This window comes from Saimiri boliviensis, chromosome 7 (genome assembly GCF_048565385.1).
Source record: "Saimiri boliviensis isolate mSaiBol1 chromosome 7, mSaiBol1.pri, whole genome shotgun sequence".
NCBI classification, from domain to species: Eukaryota; Metazoa; Chordata; class Mammalia; order Primates; family Cebidae; genus Saimiri; species Saimiri boliviensis.
The window spans coordinates 9,652,669-9,665,427 of record NC_133455.1 but is presented as its reverse complement, the minus strand read 5'-3'; the positions used below and the strand labels follow the sequence as shown (position 1 = coordinate 9,665,427).

Below are 12,759 nucleotides of genomic sequence, written 5' to 3'. Positions count from 1 at the left end.
CTCCTCTTCATCCTGAGAATCCACTAAATTAACAATCAAGAAATCAAAGAGAAAACAAAACAGGTGACAGTAACAGGTGAGAGGTTTCAATAAAGTCTTAGAAGATTGAAAAGAAATAAAGTACCTTAGCAAAGTGGAAGGGGATACAACCCGAAATGCCTGAATCCGGGAATGCTGATGAAAAGCTGGCTGATGTCAGAATAACTGTGAGAGGCACCCACCTTGAAACCCAGGTTTAGAGGTGGACAGGGTTGAGGCACAGGGCTGACCATAGAAAACTGATTGAAATTCCCTAAACAGTCAGAGCCCAGGAAACTTTCCCATCCCATACAGCAGTAGACTTCAGCTAGGTGGCAGGACAGTAGGAGAAAATGAATGGGTAGAAAAATGGAACTTGAGAAATCCAAGGATAACAGTGCAGTGGGAGGCAGAGGATAAAGAGAAAATGACTGGCTGGGCGCGGTGGCACACACCTATAATCCTAGCACTTTGGGAGGCTGAGGTGGGTGGATCACCTGAGGTAAGGAGTTCAAGACCAGCCTGACCAACATGTAAAACCCCATCTCTACTAAAAATACAAAAATTAGCTGTGATCATCAGTCAGAAAAAGAGTCGTGAGGGCTGGGCATGGTGGTTCATGCCTGTAATCCCAGCACTTTGGGAGGCCTAGGCAGGCAGATCACGAGGTCAGGTGCTGGAGATCAGCCTGGCCAACATGGTGAAACCCCGACTCTACTAAAAATACAAAAATCAACTGAGCATGGTGGTTCATGCCTGTAATCCCAGCACTTTGGGAGGCTGAGGTAGGCAGATCACCTGAGGTCAGGAGTTCAAGATAAGCCTGGCTAACATGGTAAAACCCTGTCTCTACTAAAGATACAAAATTTAACCAGATATGATGGCAGGCGTCATACAGTCCCAGCTACTCTGGAGGCTAAGACAGGAGAATTGCTTGAACCCAGGAGGCGGAGGTTGTTGCAGTGAGCTGAGATCGTGCCACTGCACTCCAGCCTGGCTATAGAGCAAGACTGCGTCTCAAAAAAAAAAAAAAAAAAAAAAAACTAAAACATAAATAACTTTTAGAGAATCAACCCATGCAATACAACTTCTCTTGTTTAAACTTCCAGAAAAATAGTACAAAAAAAAGAGAGGTAGTACATTAATAGAGAAATAACATTAGCAAGTTCTTTTTTTTTTTTTTTTTTTGGAGATGGAGTTTCACTCTTGTTACCCAGGCTAGAGTGCAATGGCGTGATCTCGGCTCACCGCAACCTCTGCCTCCTGGGTTCAGGCAATTCTCCTGCCTCAGCCTCCTGAGTAGCTGGGATTACAGGCATGCGCCACCATGCCCAGCTAATGTTTTGTATTTTTAGTAGAGACGGGGTTTCACCATGTTGACCACGCTGGTCTCGATCTCTCGACCTTGTGATCCACCCGCCTCGGCCTCCCAAAGTGCTGGGATTACAGGCTTGAGCCAACGCGCCCGGCCAAGCAAGTTCTACAGAACTGCAGGACATTAATTTCCAGATTATAAGAACCTGTGCCCCCAATAAATGAAACAAGTCCTATATCAAGAAATATTGTTACAGGCCAGGCACAGTGACTCATGCCTGTAATCCCAGCACTTTGGGAGGCTGAGGCTGGCAGATCATTTGCAGTCAGGAGTTCGAGACCAGCCTAGCCAACATGATGAAACTGTCTCTATTAAAATTACAAAAAAAATTAGTCGGGTGTGATGGTGCATGCCCATAGTCCCAGCTACTTGAGAGGCTGAGGCAGGAGAATTGCTTCAACCCAAGAGGCAGAGGATGCAGTGAGCCAAGATCTCAATACTGCACTCCAGCCTGGGCAACAAGCAAAATTCTTGTCGCAAAAAATAATTATATAAATATTTTTTAAAAGGCCAAGCACTGTGGATCATACCTGTAATCCCAGCACTTTGGGAGGCCAAGGCAGGCAGATCATGAGATCAGGAGTTTGAGACCAGCCTGGCCAACATGGTGAAACCCTGTCTCTACTAAAAATACAAAAATTAGCTGGGCATAGTGGCATGCACCTGTAATCCCAGCTACTCAGGAGGCTGAGGCAGGAGAATTGCTTGAACCCAGGAGGCAGAGGTTGCAGTGAGCCAAGTGAGATCATGCCACTGCACTCCAGCCTGGCGCCAGAGTGACTCTCTGTCTCAAAAAAAGAGACCGGGTGCATGACTCGGTCACAGGAGTGATGGCAGTGCCTGTAATCTCAGCTACTTGGAGGGCTAAGGCGGGAGAATCACTTGAACCAAGGAGGCTGAGGTTGTGGTGAGCTGAAATCACGCCACTGCACTCCAGCCTGGGTGACAGATCGAGACTTCACCTTAAAAAAAAAAAAATTAGCAGTAACCTCTTGGCTTAAAAAAATATATACATATATTGTTACAAAATTTCGGCATAACAAGGATAAAAAGATGATCCTTAAAAACTTCCAGAAAGAAAAAATAACCACATTCTGAAGGAATGAGAAACATGATTATTAAATGCAATGTGGCGGCCAGGCGCGGTGGCTCAAGCCTGTAATCCCAGCACTTTGGGAGGCCGAGGTGGGTGTATCACAAGGTCAAGAGATCAAGACCATCCTGGTCAACATGGTGAAACCCTGTCTCTACTAAAAATACAAAAAATTAGCTGGGCATGGTGGCACATGCCTGTAATCCCAGCTACTCAGGAGGCTGAGACAGGAGAATTGCCTGAACCCAGGAGGCAGAGGTTGCGGTGAGCCAAGATCGCGCCATTGCACTCCAGCCTGGGTAACAAAAGCGAAACTCCGTCTCAAAAAAATAAAATTAAATTAAAAAAATGCAATGTGGCTCAGGCACTCTGGCTCATGCCTGTAATCCCAGCACTTTGGGAGGCCAGCGTGGGAGCATCACTTGAGCTCAGGAGTTGAAGATCAGCAAGGGCAACATAGTGAGACCTCATCTCCACAAAAAAATAAAATTAGCCAGGCATGGCAGCATACGCCTGTAATGCCTGTAGTGCCTGTAGTCCCAGCTACCCGAGAGACTGAGGTAAGAAGATAATAAGCCCTGGAGGTTGAGGCTGCAGTAAGCTATGAATATGCCTACTGTACTCCAGCCTGGGTGACAGAGTGAGACCCTGTCTCAAAAAAGTAAAAATAATAAATTCAATGTGTGATACTTGACTGGAATCTGAATTAAAAAGCAAAAAACAAAACATCTATAAAGGGTATTATTTAGACAACTGACAACATTTGAATGTAGACAGAATGTATATTACATATTAAATCAATGTAAAATTGTACTATATCAATGTTAAAATGTACTATATCAATGTTAAATTTCCTGAGGATGAAAAGTACGTTGAGATTACACAGGAGAATGTCTCTGTTCTTGAGAGATACCTGTTGAGGTATTTAAGGGTAAATTACCATTAGTGTCTAATTTACTCTCAAATATACTTCAGCAAAAGAAAAAAGTTTGTTATCTCTATGAAGACAAAGCAATGCTGTAAGATATTCACAATTGATAAATCTAGGTAAAGAATATACATGGGTTTTCACTATATCATTCTTATAATTTTTCTGTAGGCTTTTGAAAGCCATGGGAGGGGAGAAAAAGGAAAAGAACTGATCATGTCATAGGCAATAAGACAAAGTTTTCAAATCTGAAGAAAACATATACCCAGAATTACAATTAGGATTTAGATCTTCATCTACCACAGTTATAGATAATATGTAAAATTGAAGAAATAACAATACCAGACCGGGTGCAATGGCTCATTCCTATAATCCCAGCACTTTGGGAGGACAAAGCATGCGAATCACTTGAGGTCAGGAGATCGAGACCAGCCTGGCCAACACGGTGAAACCCCATCTCTACTAAAAATATAAAAATCAGCTGGGCATGGTGGCAGGTGCCTGTAATCCCAGCTACTTGGGAGGCTGAGGCAGAATTGCTTGAACCCAGGAGGTGGAAGTGAGCTGAGATCATGTCACTGCACTCCAACCTAGCCAACAGAACAAGACTGTCTCCAAAAAAAAAAAAAAGAATAGAACAATATTAGTATATTATTTAGAAATACATAAATACTAGAATATGGTATACCTCGAGAAAAAAAGGACAAAGGATGTAAAAGGTTTTAATTTTTAAAAAAGAAAAATACTTTATTTTAATATTTAGAGATTTAAACAATGTTCATATATGGGAAGACTCAATATTTCTAGTTTCAGCTGTCTCCAAATAAATCTGTAAATTGAGTGCAATTCCAATCAAACGCAGAGTGACATGGTGACAGTAATATTTGTATGAAACAAAACAAAGCCAAGGGCAAAATAATTTTTAAAAGAGCAAAAAAAAAAAAAAAAAAAAAAACCGAGATAAGGAAACATCACCAAAAACCAACACTTGTTATAAAATACTAATAATTAACATGATGTGGTTCCAATTCAGAGACAAACAGACCAATGGAACAGCTCAGAGCTTCAAAAGAGATTTACATGAGAAAGAAATAAAATATACAAGAGAAGTCAGTAACGGAAGAATAATCTATTAAAAAATGATTCTGGGACAACTGGTTAATCATTGGGGCTGTAGCGGGGGATCAAGTTCAATTCCTACCTCATACCATATATTACATAAGAAGTAATTCTGGGCTACGCATGGTGGCTCACGCCTGTAATCCCAACACTTTGGGAGACTACGGAGGGTGGATCACCCGAGGTAAGGAGTTTGAGGCCAACCTGGCCAACATGGTGAAATCCTGCCTCTACTAAAAATACAAAAAACAATACCCAGGCCTGGTGGTGGGTGCCTGGAATCCCAGCTACTCGGGAGGTTGAGGCAGGAGAATCGCTTGAACCTGTGAGGCGGAAGTTCCAATGAGCTGAGATGGCGCCATTGCCCTCCAGCCTGGGCAACAAGAGACTCCATCTCAAAAAAACACAAAAACAAAAAAACATCCAAAACTTGTATTCCATAAAAATACCACAAATAAAGTGAAAAGCAAGCCACTGGCCAAAAGAAGATTAAGGCAATACATATAACCATTTCCTCTTAATCACACCAGAAAAATTAAAAAGTTTGACAATACCATGCACTGGAAATAATCTAGAAAAATAAGAATTCTCATACACTACTGGCAGGAAAATAAACTGGTACAACCATTTCAGAGAGCAATTTAGCAATATCTAAAAAAGATAGCAAAGCTCATAGTCTATGTCCCAGCCACTATACTCAGAGAAAGAGATTATTATAACAGACTATATTTCCCACTAACAACCACGGCAATATTTCCAGTCCCATAAGCTCTTGCAGAACCTTGCTACCTTCCATTAAGAGGTAGTATCCATTTCCCCTCCCCTTGAACCTATGCAGGATTTTGAGAGTGTTTAAAAAATAGAATAGAATACGCTGGGCATGTTTGGCTAAGGCCTGTAATCCCAGAGTTCTAGAAGGCTAGGGCAGGAGGATTGCTTGAGACCAGGATTTCAAGACCAGCCTGGGCAACCATAATGAGACCCCCATCTCTACAAATAAATAAATAAGTAAAAATTGGCCAGACTGGCCAGGCATGATGGCTTGCACCTGTAATCCCAGCACTTTGGGAGGCCAAAGTGGGAGGATTGTTTGAGCTCACAAATTTGAGATCAGCCTGTGCAACATGGCAACTCTGTCTCTGCAAGAAAATACGAAAATTAGCCAGTTGTGGTGGCATGCACCTGTAGTCCCAGCTACTCGGGAGGATGAGGTGGGAGATGACTTGAGGTGGAGACTGCAGTGAGCCAAGATTGCACCACTTTACTCTAGCCTGGGTGATAGAACCACACCTTGTCTCAAAAAATAAGTAACAGGCCAGGCATGGTGGTGCATGCCTATAATCCCAGCACTTTCGGGGGCCGAGGTGGGTGGATCACCTGAGATCAGGAGTTCAAGACCAACCTGACTAACATGATGAAATCTTGTCTCTACTTAATACAAAAAATTAGCTGGGTGTGGTAGCCCATGCTTGTAATCCCAGCTACTTGGGAAGCTGAGGCAGAAGAATCGCTTGAACCTGGAGGCAGAGATTGCTGTGAGCCAAGATCACACCATTGCACTCCCGCCTGGGCAACAAGAGCAAAATAAAATAAAATATGAAATGAAATAAAATAATAAAATAAAATAAATAGTAATCAAAAAAATAAATAATTAGCCAAAGGTGATAACATATGCCTATAGTCCTAGTTACTCAGGAGGCTGGGGCAGGAGTATCAGTTGAACCCAGAACCTCAAGGCTGCAGTAAGCTATAATCATGGCACTGCACTCCAGCTTGAATGACAGAGCGAGATCCTGTCTCAAAAAAAATAGAATGTGGTACAAGTGATGCTGTACAGTTTGCAAGGCAAGGTCATAAAAGGCAATGTAGCTGTTGGGGTCCTCTTTCAGGACACTTGTCCTTAGTACTAAGCCATCATGTTGCAAAGAAATCCAACCTAGCCCACAGAGGAAGAACCATGACCTTAGTTGACAGCCACCATTCATGATGGAACATCTCCTTCAAAAGATTCCAGCTCCCAGCCTTTAAGTTTCTAGCTGAGGTCCTAGATACTGCAGAACAGACAGGCTGTGCCTGCTGTGCCCAGTCCAAGTTCCTGGACAACAGAGTCCATGAACAGAATATGTCAAGATTTGAGGTTATGAGTTTTGCAGCTATGGCAGCAAGAACAATATCCTAGAGGTGCTTGCACATACTGACCTAAGAAGCCACATAGGGGAATGTTCACAGTAGTATTGCTCCTAACAGCAAAATACTGCAGAAGATTCACATGATGAGGCCCGGCACGGTGGCTCATGCCTGTAATCCCAGCACTTTGGGAGGCCGAAGCAGGTGGATCATGAGGTCAGGAGTTCAAGACCAGCCTGGCCAAAATGGTGAAATCCCCTCTCTACTAAAAATACAAAAATTAGCCAGGCACAGTGGCAGGAGCCTGTAATCCCAGCTACTTGGGAGGCTGAGGGAGGAGAATCGCTTGAACACAGGAGGCGGAGGTTGCAGTGAGCCAAGATCAGGCCACTATACTCTAGCCTGGGAGACAGAGAAAAAGAAAAAAAAAAAAAGATCCACATGATGGACGACACAGGAGTGAACACAAAGTTGTGCTACTACATGTATCCACTTACGTAAATCTCACAAGTGAAAAAAGTTGCACAATAGTAAAGACGGTATTGATAGCATTTATAAAAGTTTGAAGATCTGCCAAAGAAGTAACACTAATTAAGGCTACATACACATGTGACCATACAAAGACAGACAAGGGAATGATATTCACGCAATTTAAATCAGTTACTCCCAGCATGACAGAAGTGATCAGCAAAGGGTGCACAGGGTGGCAACCACATCTGTAGTATTGTATTTCTTACGATGGGTGGTAGAGTCATACGTATATTTTTATATCTTTTTATATACCTAAAATATTTCAAATGTAAATGTTTAAAATTAATAAATAAAAGCTGACTGTGTCAACATGCCAAATCTCAGAAACAATGCTGAAAGGAAAAAAACAGGCTGCAGAAGGATATATGCAATGTAATTCATATATAGCTCAAGATCACAAGAAATATTACTAAATACTGTTTACAAACATGTATATGTAGTAAAAGGAAAAAGAACTACATGAGGATAACAGAGCACATTTAACAACGTGGGTACCTCTAGGGTGGGGAAGACAGGAATAGAAGACAGTGTTTCACTCTATCTAGAGAAGGCTAGAACGGGTATTCGCTATACTTTTCTGCATGCTTGAAATGTTAGATATGATAAATGCAAAGTCAGTGTATCACTGGCTCCATTAATACAATTGCAGCTAAAACACCACATTCCAGCTATCCTTTGCTGCTTCACTGCTACTCAAACATAATTGTGGTGAGTTTTTGAATAATTAGAAACAATGACATCCCAGCAGCAATGAACATACTTAGTACCAGATCTTTTTTTCATTTTTTGAGACGGAGTCTCACTATTTTACTCAGGATGGAGAGCAGTGGTGTGATCTCAGCTCACTGCAACCTCCACCTCCCAGGTTAAAGTGATTCTCCTGCCTCAGGCACCCCCCTACCCCACCCCATCAGAAGCTGGGATGACAGGCATGCACCACTGCACCCCGATAATTTTTTGTATTTTTTAGTAGAGATGGGGTTTCACCATGTTGGCCAGGCTGGTCTCAAACTTCTGACCTCAGACGATCCGCCTGCCTGAGTCTCCCAAAGTGCTGGGATCACAGGCGTGAACTACCAGACTTGGCCTAGTACCAGATCTTATTGTCTGAATACCGTATTCCATAAAAAGGAACCAGAGCTTAACAGAAAAAATGACTGATCCTAGGACTGGGGCTTGGAAAAGTACAAGATAAGCCTGGAACATAGTGCTGTGACAGGAAATATGGACATGCTCAAAGAATGACAAAAGCATGTCAAAAGGACACAGGATCAGCCTAACGTGTCTCCCAATGGCCACACTTGGGACACCATGAGTGTTTTCTAGAAACAGAAAAGATATGGGAGTGATGCCATCATTCTAAGTATCTGACTTCTTGCTGCAAGGCAAGACCCAATTGACTCCATCAGGAAGGTACATATTCACGTGAGGCTGCTGCAAAGTTATGTAAAACTACAGGCGGAACATGGTGGCTCAAGCCTATAATCCCAACACTTTGGGAGGCTGAGGTGGGTGAATCACCTGAGGTTGGGAGTTCGAGACCAGCCTCGCCAACCTGGCAAAATCCCTTCTCTACTAACAATACAAAAATTAGCCGGGTGTGGTGGTGGGTGCCTATACTTCCCAGCTACTTGGAAGGCTGAGATGAAAGAATTGCTTGAGCCCAGGAAGTCAAGGCTGCAGTGAGTTGAGCTTACACCACTGCACTCCAGCCTGGGTGTCAGAGTGAGACTCTGTCTCAGATAAATAAATAAATAAATATATACATACATACATATATACAAATAAAATAAACCTAGAAAATCATAATCACTTGTAATAGTACAATACCTAAATTACTTTTAGCCAACCAGGTCATTAAGTTACTATTATTCGGCCGGGTGCAGTGGCTCACACCTATAATCTCGACACTTTGGGAGGTCAATGAAGACAGATCATGAGGTCTGGAGTTCGAGACCAGCCTGACCAACACAGTGAAACCCCGTCTCTTCTAAAAATACAAAAAGTTAGCTAGGCATGGTGGTGGGTGCCTGTAATCTCAGCTACTCAGGAGGCTGAGGCAGGAGAATCACTTGAACACAGGAGGCAGAGATTGCAGTGAGCCAAGACTGCGCGCCACTGCACTCCAGCCTGAGCAACAGTGCCAGACTCCATCTCAAAAAAAAACAGTTACTATTATTTGTTACTTACATCTTGAAACATTTTGTTCTCTTGTTTTAGTCGCGCTTCTTTATCATCCGAGAGTTTGTAAGCATTCTCAAATGCTTCCTCTAAATCCTGCAGTCTAGATTTTAGTCGAACAATGGTATTGTCTTTTTCTTTACTGCTTGTTCTCATTTCCTCAATTCGTTCCTGCAAAATTTTGGAAGCACTACTGGCTGCACTGAAGCGTTCTCTCAAATCGTGCTACAAAAAAAAGACAAATATAAATTTTATTTATTTATTTTTTTGAGACAGTCTCACTCTGCTGCCCAGGCTAGAGTACAATGGTGCAATCTCAGCCTGCTGCAACCTCTGCCTCCCAGATTTAAGCAATTCTCCTGCCTCAGCCTCCCACCACCTCAGCTTATTTTCTGTATTTTTAGTAGAGGCAGGGTTTCACCATGTTGGCCAAGCTAATCTCAAACTCCTGACCTTAAGTGATCAACTGGCCTTGGCCTCCCAAAGTGCTGGGATTACAGGCATGAGCCACCACACTCAGCCCAAAATTGATCTTAAATGAAAAAATTGATGTCTCAAAAATAGCTAATAAGTTGGGGGCATTAAAAAATGAACAAAAAATAGAAAGAGAAATAAAAGAATCTATTTTCTTGTATTCTGGGATGGAGAGTCCAGAAAGAATCGTCGTTCTACTGGAATACCAGCCCCTGACATTATCATAAAGTATACAGGAAACTACTGCCTGTGGCACTGTGATTCTAGGACTCACCTAAGACAATAGCTCCTACAGATAACTTTAATAAGGAAAAGATAACCACTGCTATTAGGGAAATTATTTTGAAAGGCTAGCTGGACTTTGTTGCCCAACATCAACATTTAGGGAGAAGAAAAACATTTTGTACCCTCTCACTATGAAAATACAAGAAATTTAAAACCCATCTGATATGTTAATATTTATTCAACAATCATTTCTGTAATACCCACTAGGTGCCAGACACTACGGTGCTAGAAATGTAAGATAAACCAATAAATAGTCCCTAATGTCATGAAGCTTAGGAGAAGACAAGGAACTAAAAAAGCAAACAGGACAGGCACTGTGGCTCACAGTGAAAATCCCAGCAACTTGGGAGGATTGCTGGAGCCCAGGAGTTTGAGGCCAGCCTCGGCGACATAGGGAGTCCCTGTCTCGCCAAAACTTTTAAAAATCAGCCTGGTGTGGTGGTGTGTGCCTGTAGTCCCAACTACTCATGAGGGTGAGGTGGGAGGATCACTTGAGGCCTGACAGTTCGAGATAGCAGTAAGCCATGACGGCTCCATAGCACTTTAGCCTTGGCGACAGTTAACCCTGTCTTGGAAAAAAATAAAGAAAAAAAGTAAAGATAAAAACATATATAACAAAATTGGCTGGGTGCCTGTAATCCCAGCACTTTGGGATGCCAAAGCAGACGGATCACCTGAGGTCAGGAGTTCGAGACTAGACTGGCCAACACAGTGAAACCCCGTCTCTACTAAAAATACAAAAATCAGCCAAGCTTAGGGGAGGGCTCCTGTAATCCCAGCTCTTTGGGAGACTGAGGCAGGAGAATCACTTGAAGCCAGAAGGCGGAGAGTGCAGTGAGCCAAGCTTGCACCATTACACTCCAGCCTGGACAAGAGCGAGACTCCATTTCAACAAAAAACCAAAAGAGACATTTTCCACCAAAATTTTGTTTATAAAGTTGCATGTATCACATACATATACATGCTACTCTATAATAGCTATCATGCATTTTATCTTCTAATAGATATTAAAATAAAATTTGCAAACACAGACTTTGAGAAATTTTTACACTTAAAAAGATTGCCTTACACCAAAAGATTGGGAATGACGTAATAAAGATCGTTGTTCAGAAAGAAAAAAAGTTACACGTTAAAAAATAAAACTTGCAAACACAGACTTTGAGAATTTTTTTACACTTAAAAAGACTGTCTTACACCAAAAGATTGAGAAAGACATAATAAAGGTCTTTGTTAAGAAAGAAAAAAAGTTGCCGGGCATAGTGGCTCACGCCAGTATCCCCGCACTTTGGGAGGCTGAGGCAGGTAAATCACGAGGTCAAGAGATCAAGACCATCCTGGTCAACATGGTGAAAACCCGTCTCTACTAAAAATACAAAAAATTAGCTGGGCATGGTGGTACGTGCCTGTAATCCCAGCTACTCAGGAGGCTGAGGCAGGAGAATTGCCTGAACCCAGGAGGCGGAGGTTGAGGTGAGCCAAGATCGCGCCATTGCACTCCAGCCTGGGTAACAAGAGCAAAACTCCATCTCAAAAAAAAAAAAAAAGAAGCCAGGTGCGGTGGCTCACACCTGTAATCCCAGCACTTTGGGAGGCCGAGGCAGGTGGATCACAAGGTCAAGGGATCGAGACCATCCTGGTCAACATGGTGAAACCCCGTCTCTACTAAAAATACAAAAATTAGCTGGGCATGGTGGCGCATGCCTGTAATCCCAGCTACTCAGGAGGCTGAGGCAGGAGAACTGCCTGAACCCAGGAGGCGGAGGTTGAGGTGAGCCAAGATCGCGCCATTGCACTCCAGCCTGGGTAACGAGCGAAACTCCGTCTCAAAAAAAAAAGAAAAATAAAAAGAAAGAAAGAAAAAAAGTTAAGTGTAAAAAAATAAAACTTGGTAATGCATGGGGAAAAAAGTAAATTTAGCATAAAAAGTTTATGCACTTCTAGTTATATACTCAAGAAAACTAAAAATTTATGTGGCACATAAAATCTTATAGACAAACATTCATAGCAAAATAATTTAAATAGCCAGAAAGTGTATAAATAATCTAAACATTACCCGATGAATATTAACAAAAATGGAGTTTTATTCACAGAATGAAATACATTCTGCCATAAAAAGGAATGAAGACTGATATATTACAGAATGGATTAACCTTGAAAATATTGTACTAAGTGAAAAAGCCAGACACAAAGCCACACAGTCTAGGACTGCAATTACATCAATGTTCAGAAAAGGCAAATGCACAGAGAAAGAAAACTGAGGTGTGGTTGCCAGGGCGTGGGAGGACAGAATGTGTGGGGGTGATGCCAAGGGGTGTGAGGTGGTTTTTTTTTTTTTTTTAACTGAAGAAAATGTCCTAAAATTGATTGTGGTGGTGGCTGCCTAACTCTAAATATACTAAAATTCACGGAATTGTACCCTTTAAAGGGTAAGTTTTATGGTATGCAAATTCTATCTCAATTAAAAAAAATTTTTTGAGACAGGGTTGTGCTCTGTTGCATAGGCTGCAGTGCCATGGTGCAATCATGGTAATGCAGCCTCAACTTCCTGGGCTCCGGTCATCCTCCTCCCTCGGCCCCCCAAATAGCTGGGACCACAGGTGTGCACCACCATGCCCAGCTAATTTGTAG

The 12,759-nt window shown here is 42.3% G+C and overlaps 1 protein-coding gene across 12 annotated transcripts in view; it reads right to left on the bottom strand.

Moving 5' to 3' along the window:
• The window catches only part of MPHOSPH9 (M-phase phosphoprotein 9), an 84,197-nt gene that overhangs the window by 30,631 nt on the left and 40,807 nt on the right, over positions 1 to 12,759 (bottom strand). For all 12 annotated transcript variants that reach the window (XM_074402093.1, XM_074402095.1, XM_074402094.1 and 9 more), the window contains one exon: positions 9,382 to 9,597. In XM_074402093.1, the coding sequence (XP_074258194.1) occupies positions 9,382 to 9,597 (216 nt within the window). The remainder of the gene's footprint in view (positions 1 to 9,381; positions 9,598 to 12,759) is intronic.